Genomic DNA, 21,293 nt, shown 5'->3' on the forward strand with positions numbered 1-21,293 from the left:
AAAAAGGTCCAAGGCAGATTCTAATTGATATTCAATGCTTAATCACTGCTCTTCATTTCAACACCACGTAAAAGCCACGTCAAAAAAAGCTGTTCCTCTGTCTGTGGCACCAACTGTGTAAAGGCGGCAAGATAACATTTTAAAGTAACACTTCATTACTTGGATGATTAAACCGTGCAGTCAATATTCCATTAATATAACATAAAAGGAAAATTAAACTACTGTATGTGAAATAAGTTTCCAAGAGAATCATTTCATTATCAAAAGCCTTTATTTTTCAGGCATGGAAAAAAAAAAAATCCCACCGTAAGCCTACAATCAACAACAAAAATACTTTATTCCAAAATTTCAAAAGCAGCAAAAAAGTATTAAAAAGTAAAATCAGAAATACGAGCCGAGCACATTTTGGCGATCGGAAAATGGTGACACTTGTACATTCAACTGATACGTTAGGTAGTCTATTGTACAAAAGGCAAAAAAACACAAATCTTTAAGAGGAAACATGATCTCAGGTTTCCATCTCAAAGTATTGCCACATGCAAAAAAATTACTAGGCAGCTACAAAGAGTTCATTTGACATCAGAATTGATTGATGTCCACCCTGTCCTACCTATATCAGAGATTGCCCACTGATCTCAGACCATCTACAAAATTCTCATGCTAGCGGGGATCAAGACCACCAGTCTCCAACACGTTTTCAGTTCTGCTTTCTGCACATAATTGATGTCATCTACTGAGCACACCGCTACAGGTAGCTAGCTATTCATTGCTTATTGGCGTTGCGGATTCTTGTGTGAAATCTTTCATACATAGCAATTCCTCTAAGAGGCACTTTCAGAGGGCACAGGGGGGTCTTGTTCTTCCGGCTCGGGAGGTGCTGGAGGCAGCGGTGGAGCTGGCGCTACTTCCTCTTTTGTCTGAGACTCCAAGTATTCATGTATAGCTTTTTCTATCTGGGGCCGAAAAATATGATTCATTTTTGGATCCACCACCTGTGAAATAATTCTATCAACTCCAGCTTCCAGCATTCCAGATTGAATGACGCTTTGTCTGAGCCCATTTCGGAGCTGGTTTTTGTTCATTCCAGCATTCCACTCCTGCTTGTCTAGATGAGTGGAGACAAAGTTGTCCACTTTCTGTCGTAGGTTCTGGTATGCTGGCTTTGTATCAACGTCAGCTAGGCAATCCCGTCGGAAACCGTCAAATAGACCTCGACTCTTGAGCTGCTCAACAATCAATGCAATTAGATGTGCATCACCGGGAGGAAGAGAAGAAACATTTGTAACGCCTCCCACCGCCGAAGATCCGCTTGTCCCGCTGCCGCTCTCTGCCATGGTCTCCTCCAACCCGGTCACCTCCTATATCACACCTGGAAACAAAGAACACAATGCCTTACATTATGCAGTAAAATGAATTATGCTTCAAAGCAAAGCTCTGAGATACAAAACTTAAAAACGGACGGTCCGGGCCTGGACAAACATGGCTGTACCAGCTTCTCTGTATTAGTATGCATCATAAATCAAAGACACTACACCTGCTTTGATATCTAGTATTGGCCAGTCAGAGGAGCATGTGGAGTCTTACAACTACCAAGGCATACTAATACACAGTGTGCATCAGGTAGTTCGAAAGTGGTTTGGCCATCTTTGTCTAGGGCCAAAGGGTCGCTTTAAGGACTGTCCACTCACCTAAAGTTGTTTCAGAGTCTGATAGCATCCTACTATTCATAGAAACCATGTTTAAGTTTGGGTAGTAAAGTTGCTCTGACCATGGTCATGTGGCCAGTAACATCCAGTGCTGCTGCAACACCATGGTGTTCCATCTGCCAATCACACTGACTACTTAGGGTAGCCCCATCCCCGTAGAGCGAGCTGGATGGTGGCTTATTCAATCACAGGTGAAGAACACCCGCCTTGTGAGCTCTTCCATATAATGGGACAAGGCTACCCGTATAGTCAATGTGATGGGCAAACAAAATAGAAAGCTGTGCAGCAGCATTGGATATTACTGGTCATGTGACAGCGGTCAGAGTAGCATTACTACTAGAGATGAGCGAGCATACTCGCTAAGGGCAATTGCTCGGGCAATTCGGCTGCCGGCGCAGGGGAGGGGTGAGTTGCGGGAGTGAGCAGGAGGGAGCAGGGTGGGAAGAGAGGGAGAGAGATCTCTCCCCCGCCCCCGGCAGCTGAATCTCTTCTTCCGAGCGGGCAGGTACTCGCTAAGGGCAATGCTCGCTCGAGTAATTGCCCTTAGGGTATGCTCGCTCATCTCTAATTACTAGCCAAATTTAAACCAGCTTCCCATGAATGATAGGCTGTGAGAGACTTTGAAACAACTTTTTGGGTGGTCAACACCTTTCAAGTTCAAAACAACTAGTAAAATCCAAGTACTACATGTTTAAAATACATATGCTGCCTGACGCAGGAGGATGCTAGCTGCCAGAAATGTAAACCATAAGTTACACAGATCATTGAAGTAAAGTAAAATCCAAGAGATTCTGAGATGTAGCAAGATTCATATGTATTCTATGGCATGTAAATTCATTTTTGTTCTCAAGACACAAAAAAAATTGCCTAAGAAAAATTATGTAAAATAGTCCCTATAACTATAATATACAACATAACATTTTTCTTTTTAACATTCAAAAACCTCTGCATACTTGATGGTTCTGTAATCCGCTTTCTTTGGAAACATTAGTTAAGGGTTAATGAGGCACGCTGCTCACCATCACATCACTACAAGAATACTCTTATTATAACCTCCTTTAACAGGCAGGAGCTATTTTACTACTGAAAATGCTTTCACAGGCATGACTATGCATTTCAAGAAAAGTCATCCATGTGAATAAATTAGTGTTATAAAGCTTGTCTAAAAAGTCTGACACTGACTTGCAGGAATCCTGACTTCCAATAGGTGGCGCTGCAGAGGCATTGTTCCATCTTCCATTTGCATATTTCCCAGAGGAGCATGCATGGCCTTAGAAGTCTCCTCACTCACCTTTTAGGTGCTCTCCCTTCATGACCCACATCTATAGGCCTCTAACTAGCCAGGCCAGAAACCTACTACACACTGGTGAGGTACAAAAGCCACAAAACAGCTGTCATGGTATTCTGGCTTGGCTTTCAATTCCCAGTCATTGTTATAAGGCTTTTTTTATTTTTTTTTAAGAGTTTGACATTGACTTGCAGAAATGATGCCTTCCAATAGGTGGCGCTGCAGAGATATTGTTCCGACTTCCCATTTTCATGTGAATTACATGGCTAACAATGGCCATGCTGAACATAAATGTAAACAGTGGATTCTTGGTATGATAGTCTTCAACAGTTAGAGACCATCAACTACTTTTAGCCCTATAAGCCAAGTTTATAGGCTAAAACTAGGTGACCCTCTGAGTCTAGGGATGCAAGTGTTAGACTTACCTTCCCCATTGTTCCCCTGATGTGTGCGCTGCTAAGTAGTTCAACCATTCTAATTTTATAAAGGGCAGAATATATAATAGTGATGTTCAATGCATTGAGCAGCAGTTTCAAGCGCAGACACTGGAGTGATTGTACTCAAAAGTGGTCATGAGTGGCTGTGCATCCAATTGGAAGAGTGGGGTACCACAAGGCTCTGTCCTGCGCCCAGTGTTCAACATTTTTCTAAACTGCTCTAAATGAGAGAATTCAGGGGAAACTGATCAAATTTGCTGACAACACAAAGCTAGGAGAGATAACCAACACTAGGGAAGAGAGGATTCAAAAAGATCTGGACAAGCTTGGACACTGGACAGTGACTAACAAAATGGTATTTTACAGGGAAAAAGGTCCTACATCTGAGCAAGAAAAAGAAAAAATAAGCACATACAGATGGGAAGGAATTGGGCTAAGCAGCAGCACATGTGAAAAAGACTTGGGTATACTATTATACTATTGGGTATAATATTATTACTATCATAGACTGAACATGAACGAACAATGTGATGCAGCAGCAAAAAAGGCAAACAGCTCTGGGATGTATTGAGAGATTCCTCGAGTTTAGATCACGTATGTCAATTCTCCCCCCTCTACTCTTTAGTCAGACCAAATCTGGAATACTGTGTCCAGTTCTGGGCACCCCACTTTAAAAAAAGGCCATTGACAAACTAGAGCAAGTTCAGAGAAGAGTTACCAAGATAGTGAGCAGTCTGCAAATCAAATCCTATGAGGAACGGTTAAAGGATCTGGGAATGTTTCGCTTGCAAAAAAGAAGGCTGAGAGGAGACTTAATAGCCATCTACAAATATCTGAAGGGCTGTCACAGTGCAGAGGGATCAGCTCTATTCTCGTTTGTACAATGAAAGACTAGAAGCAATGGGATGAAACTGAAGGGGAGGAGATACAAATTAGATATTAGACAGTGAGGGTGATCAATGAGTGGAACAGGTTAACACAGGAGGCGGCGAGTTCTTCAATTGAAGTCTTCAAAACAAAGGCTGGACAAATAACTGTCAGGGATGATTTAGTGATCGTGTACTGAGCAGGGGGTTGGACTAGATGACCCTGAAGGCGCCTTCCAACTCTATGATTCAGATTTGCACAGCTTCTACGTTTTGGCTTAAAAATACTGATGTAAAATATTTAATATACTGCTGTGTGAAAGTGGTCTAAAACGGTTATTTCCAGAATAGACTTCTCACCAATCCACAGGATAGATGATAACCCCTGTTAATCCAGAAATGTAGGATTCAATCCCCCTCTTAGCGCACCCCCTGCAGCAAGAAGCTTGCATAGAGTGACTGTCAGGCATGCATACTGCCGCTCTCTTCACTTCAAATTCTACTGCTGGAGGTAGAGTTCAAGAACTCAACTATTTCCAATAATCCTACAGGGTCGAGTGGTGTGGCAGCGCACATGCTCAGCTGTGGCTCTGTTCAAGCTCTTCTAGGGAGAAGAGAAGGACACAGGACCCCTATTCTCAGTATCTGTGGGAGTCTCAGAGGTGACACTCACTGATCAGGCTTATCGTCAATCCTGTGGCTAGGCAATAGGCAATTGTGGGATAACCCCTTTACATGAACTCAATGATTAAGGCAAACAAAAAGAGGACTAGTACAGCAGGAAAACTTGGGCAGCCCACCAAGAACTGCACTAGTCTTTGGTGTGGTGTCCTAGAATGTGTTTCAAGGTACCTTTACACGAGACCCAAGCGTCAGATGGCTGGCCCAACAACTATCACTCCTGTGCTTTCACACAAGTGTTAGTTCTTCAGTGAATGAAGGCAAAAAGTACCTGACATCTCTTATGGCCACCCGCCTCCATCTACCTCAAGCAACCAGTCGTTCATACAGGAGCTAAAAACCGAGCGACTGTCAGTGTGTGTACACAGGCCAACTATCGCCAAAAACAACCCACTGTTTGGGGCAATTATTTGGGTGATCGTTGCCCCGTGTAAAAGGTACCTTTACACCCAAAAGAAATAGAAGATAGAGTTACCAGCTCTCTAGACACATGGTGCTAACAAGGATACCAAAAACTCAATTTAATAACCACACATAGTGGTAATATGGAATAGCAAGAGCATAGGCAGCAGAATATTAACAGATTTAGGTCATAAAAACCTTTTTAAAAAGTGTTTGAGATCAAATTAAACAACAACGTGCAGTGCTTATCCTGGTCTGAGGATCAAACTCAAGCCTGGGGGACTTCCAATAATTACTGCGTGGCCCTTGTCATGAATAGGATTTTTAGAAGGCTCATATGTATACTGTACTGCTTTTTACCACTTAATACACCTGGACTGTTTGTCGGTGTGGATTAGTAGTCCTGTAACAAGTGAACAGCACTTCATACACTTCCTACACCTACAGCTTTCCTGGACTGCACACAGTTCTCCATGGGTAGTGCCGATAGCATTCTTTCAGCAGCTATCCCGCTGGAGAACAATGGAGCTGGATGCAGCTGGATTACTGACCTCCAGCTGTTCTCTGCATTCAGCGAAAGGCTTCATTTGTACGCTAATAAGTTACTAAGTAGCTGAGTAACTACTTAGTTTATGCAAAATGATAGCTCAAAACTGCCATTCAAGTTATCTTTTGAACGAATTTTGAGCGATCATCTTTTTGTGTAAATGGGCCTTTAACATAACATACTGTTTTAATGACTATAGGTATTTCTCCACCTTTTACCATTCCTATTACTGCTGTTCACATAACCACCATTTCCAAATTCTAGCTGTGGATGGCCTATCTTAAGGATAGGTCATTAATAGCAGATGGGTGGGGATACAACGATCAGCTGTTCCCCTAGGTAGATGTCTTAATTGGAGATGAGCAAGCATACTCGCTAGGGACAATTGCTCGATCGAGCATTGTCCTTAGCGAGTATCTCCCCACTCAGAAGAAAAGGTTCGGCTGCCGGCACGGGTGACAGGTGAGTTGCGGCCATGAGCAGGGGGTAGAGAGGGAGAGAGGTCTCCCCTCCGTTCCTCGACGCTCTCCCCCACCGCTCCCCGCCCGCTGCCGGCAGCCGAATCTTTGCTCCCAAGCGGGCAGGTACTCGCTAAGGGCAATGCTCGATCGAGCAATTGCCCTTAGCAAGTATGCTCGCTCATCTCTAGTCTTAATGTAAAAAGCAGTTTTGCTGCCAGAAGCAGACAGCTCAGTACATCGTTTGGTGGTCCAGGTTGATACTGCAGGCTAAATCCAACCAAAGTGAATGGGATTCGATCTGCAATACCAACCTGGATCACTGAACAATGTACAGAGCTGTCTGCTTCTAGCACAAAACTGGTCCATAACCTAAGGCATTAACCAAGGAAAACAGCCGATCACCTGGGGCCTGAGCAGAAGACCCCTAGTGGTGTGCTATAGATAAACCTATTCTGACAACAAGTCATCAACAGCTAGAAGTTGGCCAACCCCTTTGGGGTATGTCCACATTCTGGAATTCACAGCAAAATTTTCTGAGTGATTTCCGCATCAAAAGCTGCATTTTGATGCGGTTTTAGCATGGATCCGCACGTGAAACTTGCAGTCAATGGGCAAAATCCAGGTGTGGAATTCCAAAGCGGAAAATAAAAAAGTGGTGAATGTTCTCCTTCTGATCTAAGCTGTTTGTATGTGCTGTTCTTGCCCATGCAATGTGCAGGGTCCTTGTATATTGAAGAGCTGCACCCAAGTTTCTTGGATGTAAATCGCATATGGCCTGAAGTAGAATTAAACCAGCCAAAGGAGGTAGATATTTCCTCCAACACAACCCACTAATTCAGCCGCTACAGAATTTCTTGGTGGTAAAGTCTCTCAATGCCGGCATTAAATCAGAGGCGTTTTGTCTTATGAATGTGTTAAAGGGGTCGTCCACTTGCCGGACATGTTTATTATACATGCAAGCGTGCTAAAACAAGAGCAGCTGTACTTGCCCTCTCTTTCTCTCCAGCCAGCGCTGCAGCCTCAGGAGCCTCCGGATGTTGGTTTAGGAACAGATTCCGACTGCAGCCGTTTCCCTGGCATCAGCGCTCAGATGCTGGGAGCCATGATGCGATTGGCTGCAGCAGTCAGGCGCTATCCATTCCCAAACGAACACCGTGAGGACGATGGGGCTGCAGTGCTGGATCACCGTGGAAAGGGTAAAGGCTCATTTACACGTAACGACTGTCGCTCAAACGAAGGAAAGTGCGTGATGGTCCTAAAGTCTAACCGCGAGCCATAGTGCACTTTTGGTTCTCTTTTCGTTTGTCGCTCAGTTTCAGCCTGCATAAAAGTTATTGGCGCTCACTTCTCGTTATGTCTAAACGCTCCTCACTCAGTGTTCCACGTAGGAATGTGAAGCCTTGAGTGAAAAGTCAGTGATTCTCAACGATGATCCGCCTGTCTAATTCTGCACCACGAATTAGCAATGATGTCACTCATTCAGATGAATCGTCCCATGTAAAAGGGCCATAAGTACAGCTACCGTACTTGTGTTTTAAACATATTTGCAAAGATTAAAAAAAAAAAATACGACACGTCTGGCAGCCTCTTTAAGAGCATTCACTAAGCAACAGGACGCTTCTATTATTGCCTCATTAGTGAGAATAAGCCTGCACTGAGTTAATCCTGCAATTAATATTTCCATAATTGCCACCATTAATAGCCATGTGAAGTGATACTGCAGAACAATTGGGACTACACCTCCCCTTGCGCATATGTATAGTCATACATGTAAAATTAAATATCTTTAGTCATGGCTCCATGGCAACTTTAGGCAGCTGCGACAAACTTGGAGAGCTCTGAGTACATAATAGTTGCAATTCTTGCAAGTGCAAGCCACTTTCTTCACCCCCAAAATGAAGCAGAAATTTACTACCACTAACAAAAAGCTTCATAGTGAATGGGGGATACCTGCATAGTGCAAAGTGCTCCCTTCAGTGTTTCAATATCTCCCATTGACTATAATTGAGTGACTAAGTCCGGCTAGCTCCTTGCGAGAAATGGGGGGTGGGTGACCATCATAAAAACAGAATACACAGAAATGCCACTTGATGTAAAGGAGGATTACTCACCTGTACATAAAGCGTGCCTCCAGCAGCGGGCTCCAAGTGTAAGATGGGCTCAGCGTTCCTATAAACTGAGCTCTCCAGGTCATAGGCTGAAATCTGGAAGAAAGTGGGGACACGTGACTGCGAGGAAGCAGCACCCACAGCTCTGGTGCACAGGAGTGCTGAAATCTAGTCAAACAGGCGATGCAAGAGCGGCATGAAGAAAACGCAGTGCCCATTCTATCCAGTGTGCAAGCAGGGTTTGCAAAAAAAAAGGCGAAAATAAATAAATTTAGCTTGATGGAAGAATTTATTAGACACGTACAGATCTGGTGACGTTAAATGTATTCCTTCAATTGACCAATATTGGTTTTCGCACATGCAGAAACTTGTGACTTCCATTCATAAATGGACAACAGGGGGAGCTCTTGCATCCTGGCTTCAGAAACCATTCATGGCCCTGACCTTATTTGCGTATTTCCAGCCTGCTAAGAGGATTCAGCAGCAGACGCTCCTTGTCGTCTAAATATGTAGCAAAGTGTGTGTTGTCTAGTTTGTGCTGTCATTTGCTATACAAGTACGGCTATGAGCGTTATGCATGCTACAGCTATTTTATGCATTAGGGTACCTTCACACGGTTGTGGAAGTGGTGCAGATTTTCTGTGTCAAAATCTGCACCATTGGTGTGGTTTTTGGCACTGATCCGCAGCAGACTTCACCACGCCCTTTAACAGAAACGGTGAAATCTGCTGCGGATCTATGTCAATCTGCACTAAATGGTGCGATTAGTGTGCTGATCGACACCAAAATCCATAATGCAAAGATATGCTGCGGCTTCACGTGAAAGTACCCTGCAAGGGGCTGACTTAGGAAGCGTGCACGTCATAGATGGCAGCCCCACGCTCACAACCCGCTATGAGCCAGAATGGCCAGCAGCTCTGTAAAAGACTTCCCCCTCTTTCAGACTCAACCATACATTACATGATCGGCCGTGCATTTGAAGGGTGGGCGCTGCAGGGAAAGAGAAGCCAGACGTCGTTTTCTCCATTGTTAAGTGATTACCAGGATTTCAGACGCTGGACCTGCTATGTCGGCTTCAGATAAAACTTATGCATTTAAAGTTAACTCGTCCAATATCCTTCCTGGAAATCGAAGGCTTCACAAATGAAGGCAGGTAGAGTAAACTTGACCAAGTTTTAAAAACGACTTTTATACTCACGATGACCTGTTAGGATAGGTCATTCATATCAGATCTGTGTGGGCGCCTGGAGTTGGACCACCATCGATCAGCTGTGCACTGGAACTACACCGCGTACAGCTGTCAGCAATACTGCAAGCGAGGTCCTATTCGAGTGAGACTAAGCTAGCAGTATCACCCCTAGCGACTGCACACTGCTGTGCTAGTTCCAATGCCACTACCCAATCGGTCTGGGTGCCTGACGTCGGATGTGATATGGATGACCTATCCTAAGAGCAAGTCATCAGTATAAAAGTTCTGGAATAACCTTTTAAAGGTTTCCCCATGCACCATATTTTACTCTACGTCTAGTATGAAATCCACGTATGGTCGTCCTTGTGGTTTTCATGTGGACATGTCTAATAGTTCCATATTTCCGCAGCGATGAACAACATGATTTCATCACATAGGAACACAATAGATACAGTATCTCTAGAGGAGAGGACCGGCAAGTTTCCTGGTGAGCAGTCAACGAAAAGAAGTGTTTACTCAACTTGTTGCCAGGAGATAGAAGATGACACTAGGAGCCGCAGCTCCTGTCTACCACGTATTTACATGATTAAGATCTGGTGACTATATTGGGAAGGGAGAACTACTTATACGAGCTGGAAAAGGAGGAGTTTTTCTGAAAGGTACAAATGATATAAGAGTTGTCTCACCATAGACCACTTTATAGTAACACTGCATGAAGCCCATTCAGATGGGCAGTTCAAGTCTACCGTATAGTGCACATGCATTAGGAAGATTCCCAGGGTACTGACAGACCGAAAAACACCTTTTTGCTTCCATATTTTGGTCCTTCGGCTTATTCTTTGGGCGTTTAAAATATGGCCTATTTCAGTGCGCAATACGATGCATATTTTTTCACATGGCCAAAAGTCGAGTGAAAAATCCTCAGATGTGAATGAACCCATTGAAGTCAGTGGGCTCCATTTACTGTGTATTATGCACATAATTATTACCATATGAGCGAGCCGTTATGGTCATGAGACATTCCCATTAAAAGCGTTTTCCTGTCAGTCATAGCTGAGATAAGAATACCTGTGTTTCCATCTGACCCTCCACACCCCGATGTAATAGGGTGATTTGAGCCAGGTTCCTGCTTGTGGGGGGTGTTGTCCTTTTCGGGGCAGCTGCCCCACCATACTTAGGGACAGACCTGAGGTGAATTAGGGCCTGAGCAGGTTCCATTTCTGTCCACCCTCCTTTCTTTACTCGCTTATATTTTACATGGAATACATGAAGGCTGCATTTTTTTTTTTTTTAAATGAGAAGTGCACCCTTTGTGAGCTAATAATTTACGTTGGCTTCTCTCATTTCCAACACCCAGCTAGAGTCCGTATCTGCAGGATGAGCTGGGAGTGGAGATGACAACGCACCTTCACAGCCCAGTGTCCACGACACGAGCCGATTTCCACTGCGGATCATCTTGAAAATGTGTTTAATGGCTTGCGGATGATTGTGGATTGTGCATTCTCCTGTAGAGATGGAGCATGCTGCGATTTTAGATCCGTGTGGAGCATCTGCAAAACACCCAAAAATCAAATCCGCAGGTTTTAATTAAGTTGCGGATGCCCCATTGTTTCCTATGGGCGGCTAGAGCTGCAGATTTAATAAATCAAATCTGCACGTGAACATTGGGCCTAAATGAAACCAGTCATCTACCTAACACACCGTAAACTAACTAAGGGTGTCCTTAGGGCACGTAACAGGGAGGCGGGTGATGCATTTTTCACTCTAGCCTGCACTGTAAAGTCTGCGCACCTGACAAAGAGCGGACTCTTTCCAGAGTCCCGTGTGTGCATTCTCCTATACAAGTCTATGGAAGAGCAGGGGACTCTTAAGGGAATCAGATTTGTGGTCCGCACACAGACTTTACAGTGCGGTAACCAGAAACGGGGAGGGGGGTGGGGAGGGAGAATGAAAAATACATCATCTAGCCCCGTCACCTGTCCTACCAGCACCATAACTTAGTTTACGGTGCTTTATGCAGGTGACGATTCCTTTCAAATGATCTTTGGCTGGCAGTCCGGTTGCCAAGTTAAACATATCACATCACAAGCCTCTTCCACAAAAGACTATTGCAAGAACATTTAAAAGTGCAGCCTCACCCCTCCCTATATACTCATACCTGTATTATACACTGCATGCCAGATTTTGCCGTTATGTTACAGTAGATTGTCATTCCTTCAAATCAATAAGCCACGATGGGTACTTATGCTTTATATAAAGTGGTATGAAATTGGTAACAATTTGCCCCAACTGGTTTAAACCCCAGGAATCAGCCGTCAACACTGGGGAAACGGAGCGCAGTGACAAAGAATGCATCATTACGTAGAGGTCAAACAGGCCGTACAGTCACAAGAGACCGGGAGATGCGCTTTACAGTTATTGCTTCCCAAGTCCCAAAAGGTTACAGAGTGGTGCTGGATGGATGGACGCATCACAGCGAAATTACGGAGGCCGAGTACACTGTGTGGAAAAAAAAAAAACCAAACATGGCACTCACATTTTTTTCAAGCATGCTCCTATTGGAAACACACGTGATAACGTATTATGAGTCAGATTTACTTCATCTCAAAAACACATCGCACAAGTAGTAACGGTCACAGTGAAATCTCAGGTGAAAGGTTTTTTTTTTTTTGGTTTTTTTTACACTAACCTACAAATCACACTTACCTATGTAAATACAGGCTAAGAGAAATCGGAGCATTAAAGTTGATCTGTAACGCATGTAAGGGCAGCATATTACACGGACAGGTCCCACACTACCATTAACCAAAACTGCATGCGTACACAAAAAAAAAAAGGTAAAGAGTCAAAGATAGTTATTGGAGTCCACTGAATGTGACTGCTCCTATTGGTCAAATGACAATATTTGTGGAGAACGGACCTGTCCATATAATAGGACAGTATTTAGATATCAAGTCCTCTTTAATAGCTCTAATGGATAACCGTATAAGGCTGCTTTAACATCTGTGCTGGGGATTCAGCTTTCTTGCTCCATTCAGGGAGCAGGAAAGGGGTTTCCCTGTGGCCGAACAGCGCCGGATGTACCCTATTAACTATAATGGGGGTCCGTTCAGTTTCCGCCATGCTAACGAGCTTCTGGATGGAAGAAAAACTGTGGCTTGCTACGCTTTTTTCCTTCCGGTACTTTGAGCTGCATCTGTGATGGAACTTCCAGCCGCAGGTTCCGAGGTAGATGTGAAACCGCACTAATCCGCTTTAGAAAAGCAGCTGAGCTTTCCAAAGAAGCTTCTATCCTAACACTGTAATTAGAGGCGCTATATAGTGCGTTCACCAGAGAAAACGCTCAGCTGAGATGATAGGGGGGTGTAATCGAAACTGACAACAGTTGACAAGTTGGCAAACAAAATCAGTAAATGTTACTAAAGAATTCAAAAACATCATAAACACAAACTAATATTAATACATCTCCAAAGCCTGTTCTGAGGAGTACAGCTTACATGTAACCATACACGATTGGCGGCTGCTCACTACGCTACATGGCAAGCAAGATTATCTGGAAACGGTTGGTCCTCAACTCCTGATCTGGACTCCACAAGAAGGTCCAATGTAAGTTAGAAGGAAATAGTCCTATCATCCAGCAGGATCAATAATGCCAACTTACTGACCCAAGGGGTGAGCCGGAACTTTTGGCCGCATCCATTTCATACGCATCCAAGGGTTATATTATAATGTAAGAAATGCGGGAGAAACCAATGAAGACCATTTTACACCATAAATCTGCAACAACTCATAGTACATGGAAAATATGGCTAGTCTCAGACTATCATTGAAGATTATCTTGTCACTAGATTAAAAGGCCTGTCTACTTTATCAAGAAATGTGAAGACTCGCAAATTAATAAAAAGGGGAGGTCTTCTGTTCAGCATCTTCGTGTCTTGGCCACAGCAGAGCATGGTTACAAATAGTGTCCCTCGCTCAGGAGGACGTGTGCTGTAATAAACAGTCTATTGATTTGAATGGGCACTGGGTAATACTTCATTTTCCCTGTGGAGGTGCTGTAGGGAAACTGAAAACTTACTGCTAGGGTTCTTCCCAGATTACGCCTGATCGTAGGGAAGGCTAGAAGTAGTGTATGAAAGTCATACTCTAGGACATTTATAACAGCGGAGTCCAGATTCTTTAAGTGGCTCATAGAGTATAACAGGTTCCTTTTAAGAAAATAGATTAAAATCAAATAGTCTATAGGTGTAGACAAAAAAAAATATATATATTTTAAGCCATACTGCCATCTCTACCTGTTACCTAGTCCAAAGGCAAGCCTATACCAGACATAAAAGGGGTATTCCCATCTCAGCTTTTCATGGCAAATATGAAAAACCCACAGCTCTTTACCAACCACTTGTTGCGGAAACAGTTGAAGCGACTTATGTGAATGGGTATTACAGAAACTTTGGCTGTCATCTCGGCTGTTTCTGTAATACCCAACAAGGCGGTCTGGACACAGCTGTGGGTTTCTCATCTTAGCCATTAACTATTAAGATAGGACAACCCCTTTAAGTGAAGAGTATGCCCGACACCATACACAACTAACCAAAGCAGTCAATCTTTCGCACATCAAACAAAAGGTGCAAATTTGTGGTGATGGCAGGTTTGCTGAATGAAGTGCTCCTGTAGACATGCTTAGTCAGTGAAGTGGTGCAACATCAAGGCCTCCAGTATATATGTGGTGATTGATGAAACGTCACCTCAAAAGATCACACAAAGCAGCTGAGACTGTTTAACGCTTAGAGCAGCTTGTTACAATATCCAGCTTCTGTCATGATCCGCTTATCTCTAACTTAGGGATCTAGCCTAATGAGCAGACCTTCATCCCTTTCAACAAGCTTACACTACATGAATTTCTACTTGGCCATTAACAGAGTCTGTATACAAGGTCTACTATTTGCTTCAAGTGCAACGTACATATAGAAGATATACGTCACACAAGATAAAGTCACTGGGTGTAAAGAAAGTCTTTGCATCATAAAGTTGTAAGGGTAATTGGACCACCTGCTCCAACGGCAGCATGTCAATGACTCGAAAGACGCAGCCCCAACAGACGGGCACATTACTGAGGTTACACAAGAATTCTGGCATAAGTTGCGCCTTTTCTTTGGCGCAATCCAATTAGGCAAATTTACTACTGATCTGCACTAAAAACAACCTGTTAAAAAAAAGTGAGCAGTGTCTCTCTAGACTCAAAAAAATAAACGGCAGGATTGACTGAAGTGCGGTTTTTAGACACAAGAATTGCGACTTTTTAAAAAGTTTCAAGATTTGTCACGATCTCATCCAGTAGCTGAATGGCCTCCAAGTCTCTAGATATTTAAAAGATGCAACAAATGTGACGAGCCTATGAAATGTTGCACCATGTTCATACATTTTAAACTAGAGACGAGGGGGAGGGAAGGGGATGTCAGAAAGCTGTCCTAAAAGACTCCCCAGTGATCAGAAAGAACAATTCCCAACCTTTTCGCAACTTGAGATATGACTGCATCACAACCATTTCTTTCTTGCCCATGGAAGACCATGACTGCAGTACCGCTTGTAGAAATACCAAATGTTTTTGAAGTCAGTTGGAGAGGGAAATCACCACAAAAAAAAATAAATAAAAAAAAAAAAAATCATAAATTTGGCATGATATTAAGACGATGATGAGCGATGGCATAATGAAAACTGCATGATGTCAGAGCAGTTACACACAACGATTATCGCTCAAAAGACGGCTTTCGAGTGAATTTTGAGCGATAATCGTTGTGTCTAAATGGGCCTTTAGTCTTTCCAAAATAGCAAGTTTCAAAAGCAAAATCCAAAGTTAGACTTTTATAAACCTCATTTCTACATCTGGATGTTGCATTTTTCAGCACTGCAAAAGCAACATTGCAAGAAAACTAAATACAGAAAACTGCAGTGTATCAGACTGAATCCAGCCCTCCATTACTTGTCACTCACCTACATTTTTTTTAAAGATGCAATGTCACATGCATTCGACCCGTCAGTGCTTCTAAAAAGGGTCACTTTCTTTCACAAGGTCAACACACTCATCACCAGCAGATCAAATGAACAACTGGTTAAGTATCAAGGACGTAGGGGAAGGAGGAGGAGGAGATCAAAATAATAGAAAGACGCTCACAATTATGTAAATGTTAGGAATCCAAATTTTGCATTGTAACTAGAATGGGATGAGCCAAAACTAATCGCTAGGCAAATAATTCAAATGGTAGATGCTCCAGACCTCTCCTGGGTCCATCCACCCCCAGTGCCAAGATCACCAACAAGCTCATCTTTTAGCATGCAGAGATTGAGTTTGGGAACAGAGAAGTTCAAAGTTAAAGGGAATCTGTCGGCTCGAATATACTGTCCAAACTGCAGGCATCATGTTATGGAGCAGGAGCAGCTTGTATGTAGTTTTATGGGGAGAGATTCAGTATGACTTGACTTGTATTACATTCATTTATATACCTGCACGTTCTGGGCCGAACAGTCCAATGGGCGGAGCTATCAGTGATTGACAGCTGTGTATGACTGTACTTACAGGGGTAGCTGTCAATCACTGGTAGGACCGCCCATTGGACTGTTCAGCCTAGAACGTGCAGAGATATAAAGGAATAAAATACAAGTTAGGCCTGGCTCACATGGTAATAGGCTGCGTAAAAATGGTAACGTTTTACTGGCACGTGGAGCTGCGTATCACCTCATTTTTGATTGCGTGTGCCTGTACATAGCAGCGTATCTTATGCACTGTAATTGCGTATGTACAGCGTTTATTACGCGCCCATAATGAACAGTAGTGCTCTATTGTGCATAATACGCAGTATAATAGAACAGGCTGGGTTCTTTTGCGTATTATACGCAATGAATATATACAAGTGTGAATGGATCAATGAAAATCTGTACTTTCATTGACTGCATTCATTGCATATTATGCACGGATACATTGCACGCAATTAAATTACGCATGTGCGAGTCCAGCCATATACTGAATCTTCCCCCATAAACTATATATAAATCCGCTGTGCTCTGCTCTATAGCATCCTGCCTGTAGTTTGGACAGTACATGTGAGCCGGTATTTCACGGTCCCGTTACAGTTTACAGACCGCCACTTAAGATTTATACAAATAACTCAAATTTAAATTCAAGTCAATTTCTACAAAGTCTACATTACTCGATACACAATATATAGTTTACACCACAAAAAGGTTTACACGGCCTTAACAAGATGTCCTTCACCAAGACCTCAGAACTCCATTATGTGGTAGAAGATATCGGGGTTACAACAAAGCTTATAATTCTGTTATCTCCCTGCCGGTAGAAGGAAGATCACGCTTCCAACACGACGTTACAGAAGATCACTTACACATCAGCAAACCCGCAGCAGAAAGCGCCAGCTCTCCACCGGCACCCGGCACCACACATCACACGGTCTCCATGTGTCTGACCAGGAGTGACACGACTTTCAAGACATGCACTTAATCCCATCAGCTACCCTTGATGCAATAATCAACCAACGCCAACACGTGACTGAAGCCCTTATGTTGTAGCTCCTGGATGACTGGGGCAGATTAGGTGAACCGACGGGTTACAGCATAATAGTAAGTGACAGCACGGGCACTTGACTTAGGAGAAAGTCATCTCCTGACTCTTCCGTGGAATTACCGCTGGCATTTTTTACGAGTGCCATCTTTATAAATTCTTTCCAAAACATCCAACGGAAGCCATAAGCAGAGGATAAAACAAGGCTCCACGCTGAGCTTTCCTACAACTACTCTATTGTGTCCTTCAAAAAGTACAAGAACCAGGTCAACTGGAGACCAAGATTTGCACCTTTGATCTCAATCTGCCTAATTAAAGGTACTGGCTGTGATAATGGTTCCGTGTGAATACAGTATTTGGGTATTCATCAGGAACCCAGTGATGAAAATGTAAAGAGTTACCCCCATTTTGGGAACACCATTTCAAAGTGTTGTAAATGGCAAACTAAAGCACAATTTCTGGAGCGCATGCGCAATACCTCCGAGCCACCGGCTACCAATGCGCTCCTGCGCACAGAAGGACTTCTGAGCAGCGCAAACAAGGACAACAAAATATTTGCACTGCTCAGAAGCCCTTCTATGCAAAAAAAAGCATTAGAGCGTAGTCGGTGGCTGTGTGATACTGCGCATGCGCTCCAGAGATCCTGGCCACCAGTCACACTTCGAGTTAGCAGTGTGAAAGCACTGGCCACCTCTGCTCCATAGCGGAAGTGGCCGGTTTCTCTCTATCTGAATACCCTATGTGAATTGTAGACCACTGCTCCATTCACTGCTGTGGGACGGAGAGAGATTGCCGAGCGCAACAATCATTGCCCATATATAGAAGTGAAAGGAGTAGCGGTAAAGTATCTCCACTGCTCCAGTCACATGGGGTATTTAGATGTGTAGACCCCAAGATCACTTGAGGTCTCAGCAGTCAAACCCTAGTGATAAGACCTTTATCCCCCATCCTGTGGATAAAGGTCCTTAATGCGACCACCCCTTTAACACTCATGCATAAACTTTCACTTTTCAAAGAACACTCCACTGAAGACTAGTTCTCTAGACAGAGTAACACTCCGCACTCACTTTGTGTATACGTGTTTTCCTTTAACCCTCTAACAGTCACAATAAAATTGGAAAGAGCCTCCCAAAAAGATGTTTTATGGCAGATTTTGAATTTATGTTTCGTGTAAATATAATTGGCACAGAAGTCCGTAACCTTAAGTGCATTTTTAACTCCTTAGTGACATAACTAATTTTAGCCTTAAGAACCAGTAAATAATTTCCCCTTTTCTGTCATAGTTGTCATACTCTTTACTGAAAAAAATTTTTTTTTTTAAAAACTGTCCTTTCAGAATTTTCAAAATTGATCAGCGGAGGCACTGTGCCCCCTGAGCTATATTCAATTGTTTTCGGTAGCTGAAAATGAGCTCATAGAAGTCTATCAAAGTTTTCTATCTGGATCTCTTCCAGATTACCAAAATGGTCTGAGTTGACTCCTCACAGGTTCGATTACATTTCTGTTGGGGTTCCCAGATTTTTAAAGGCAAGAAAACCACTGCAGACCACTTGGTCAAGGCAAGAAAAAAATTCCTGGAAACCCCAATGTAAAGCCTTTAGCTCAAGCATTCATTAGTTGCTTGGCATCTTTCGCAAAGCTTCCCCTTGGCTGACTGGCATTCCAATTTCTTCAAAAGACATTTTACAGTGTATGCCCTTTAAGTCTACTCAAAATCAGTCCTACACAGTAAGTTTTATATATTTAGGATACAATCTCTAGCCCCAAACCCAAGTCCAGAGCTGTTAACCACGGAGAGCAGAAACTGCTGAAGGACTTCTGCTGGCTGATTAATGTGACGGAGAACCAGCCAAACAGATTACTCCTGCACCTGCCGAGTCCCACGGGGGCTGCAAGAACAGAATTTCACTATGCAAATAAATTCAAAAAAGGGGTTCAGTATCTTCATGAACAGGCGATGATAATTATAATGGACTGAACGGAGCAGAAAAACTCCATGGAGACTGGAAAAAACCCACATAAATTTTAATGCCTCGATATACAGGGACTTCTGGGGTCAGCGGGTATTATGATCATTACTAGACGCTAATCACCGTTTAAGGCAGTTCCCTTTTAGTGAATGGTATCTAACATAAACAGGAAAATCCCAGGTATTCCAGACGTTGTAACCCTGTGTTCCACCCACACGTACGCTGTGCTTTATAGTCAGGTACATGTGGTATGCCTAGTATATACCAAGGCAGAAGGACTGTTGTGCGAGTGGACACTACGGCTATATAAACTTGAAAAACACAAACAAGTGTGTTTGCATTATGTGAACAGAGGCCAAAACTTCTTCATGCATTCTCAATATATGCATTCTGTTCATATGAAGTACATTGGATTGATGATAGTCCATGGGGCTATCAGCAAATCGCAGCATGTGGAATTTGTGAAATTCTGGTGCTGTTTATAGGCCTCCTTCCCACAAACGGATTTCCGCTGCGTTGCCCACAGCTATTAGGTTCTATTGAACCTAATCGCTCAGGGCTCACGGTGCGGAATTCCGCACCGTGAATTCACCCGTGGCATGCTCTATTTGCTGCGGGTGTACGCGCGGACGGCTTCCATTGCCATCAATGGAGGCCGTCTGTTTACGCTATCTTCCGCTGTAGCACAGCGGAAGATAGCGTGAAAACGCTTCCCCGCCCACTGCCGCCGCGTCATGTGACACGCGGCGGAGGTGGGCGGGGAAGCGTCATGCGGGAGCAAGGATGCCGGATCCGCAAGTATAGGGTCTCCTGGGCGGGGGGGGGGGGGGGGGGGGGGGCGCCGTGACGGGCTCCGCCACGGAATTTCGCGGCGGAGCCCGTCACGGCCGTGTGCAGCCGGCCTATGGACTCATGTAGATTAAGAAAGTCAACAGGTTCGTGAAATTCACAACATTTTTCCACAGCTTACAAAAGCTGCTCTGTGACTGGTTTCTCTTTTAGACAGGTTCATAAAACTCCATATACAAGAGTGATGCTAGGCTTAACAACTGCTAACTCTACATGCTAATGAGGGTCAAACATGGACCAGACAACACTAGGTAGCGGCAGACAGGAGCGGATTATAAAGGCCCTTTTTATGGGGGGCCGGTGATCAGTCATGAACATTTGTTTTCTAGATAGGCCCGTCTGACTAAGGCAGTGACCAGCTGACAAATGAGCAAGCGCTTGTCAGTTGTCACGCGGGCATAAAACCGCTCCCTCTTGGGCAGCACATCCATGTAAACCGTAAGCACCATAATCTAGTACTGTTGTAAATACTTTGGCCTTTACAAACACTTATCGACGTGCCATTTGTAAACTGCTGCTCGTTACAAGACTTAGGCCGCCTGCAGACGGCCGGGTCGGATCCGGCAGTGAATTCTCGCCGCGGGACCCGAGCGCCTTCAGAGAGCAGCGTGTACTCACCCGCGCCCCGCATCTGCCGGCACATGCGCAGACCGAAGCCAGCGGCCGGTGAGTGACGTTTCTGTGCGGGGCTCGAAATAAAACTTGCTGCGGTTTGTTTGCCGCGCAAGATTTTGCGTGGACAAACCGCAGCAGTCTGCCTAGGATTGCGTTTGCTAACCTATGACAGCTTCCAAGGACGGGAATTCCGCGGGAAATCCTGCGGGAATTTCCGCCCGTCTGCAGGCGGCCTTAAGAGGGGTTTATCCACAACTGAAAATTGCTCCACAACCACTTTGTCCAATCCAGATGGTGCTGAGCAGGACAGGTGACTGGAGCCAATCACTGCCCGCAACAGTGACCTTCTATAGCTAGTGATTGGCTGCAGCAGTCACATGTCCTGGTAGAAGCAACCAGGAAGGGCAGAGTGAATGTGGAGCAATTTTAAAAAGTTGTAAGAAAACTCCTTTAGCATTCACTCTCACGGGCGTATTGTCACTGCATATCACACGCGCAATACACAGTACTTAGCGAACACACATGCAACATGCGTATTTGCTTCACATATAGAATTCAAATGCCCAACTTTAGTACAAACCAATATAGGCTATGCAGGTTT

The 21,293-nt window shown here is 44.0% G+C and overlaps 1 protein-coding gene across 3 annotated transcripts in view; it reads right to left on the bottom strand.

Moving 5' to 3' along the window:
- Positions 1–318: 318 nt before the first annotated feature.
- BOD1 (biorientation of chromosomes in cell division 1) overlaps positions 319–21,293 on the bottom strand; it is a 34,762-nt gene continuing 13,787 nt past the window's right edge. For 2 of the 3 annotated variants that reach the window (XM_066596497.1, XM_066596496.1), the window contains 2 exons: positions 8,500–8,592; positions 319–1,369 (listed from right to left, as the gene is read on the bottom strand). In XM_066596497.1, coding sequence (XP_066452594.1) covers positions 822–1,334 — 513 coding nt within the window. In that variant the 5' untranslated portion in view covers positions 1,335–1,369; positions 8,500–8,592 and the 3' untranslated portion in view covers positions 319–821. The remainder of the gene's footprint in view (positions 1,370–8,499; positions 8,593–21,293) is intronic. The other variant, XM_066596498.1, reaches the window with a different exon arrangement.

Source organism: Eleutherodactylus coqui, chromosome 3 (genome assembly GCF_035609145.1).
Source record: "Eleutherodactylus coqui strain aEleCoq1 chromosome 3, aEleCoq1.hap1, whole genome shotgun sequence".
NCBI lineage: Eukaryota > Metazoa > Chordata > Amphibia > Anura > Eleutherodactylidae > Eleutherodactylus > Eleutherodactylus coqui.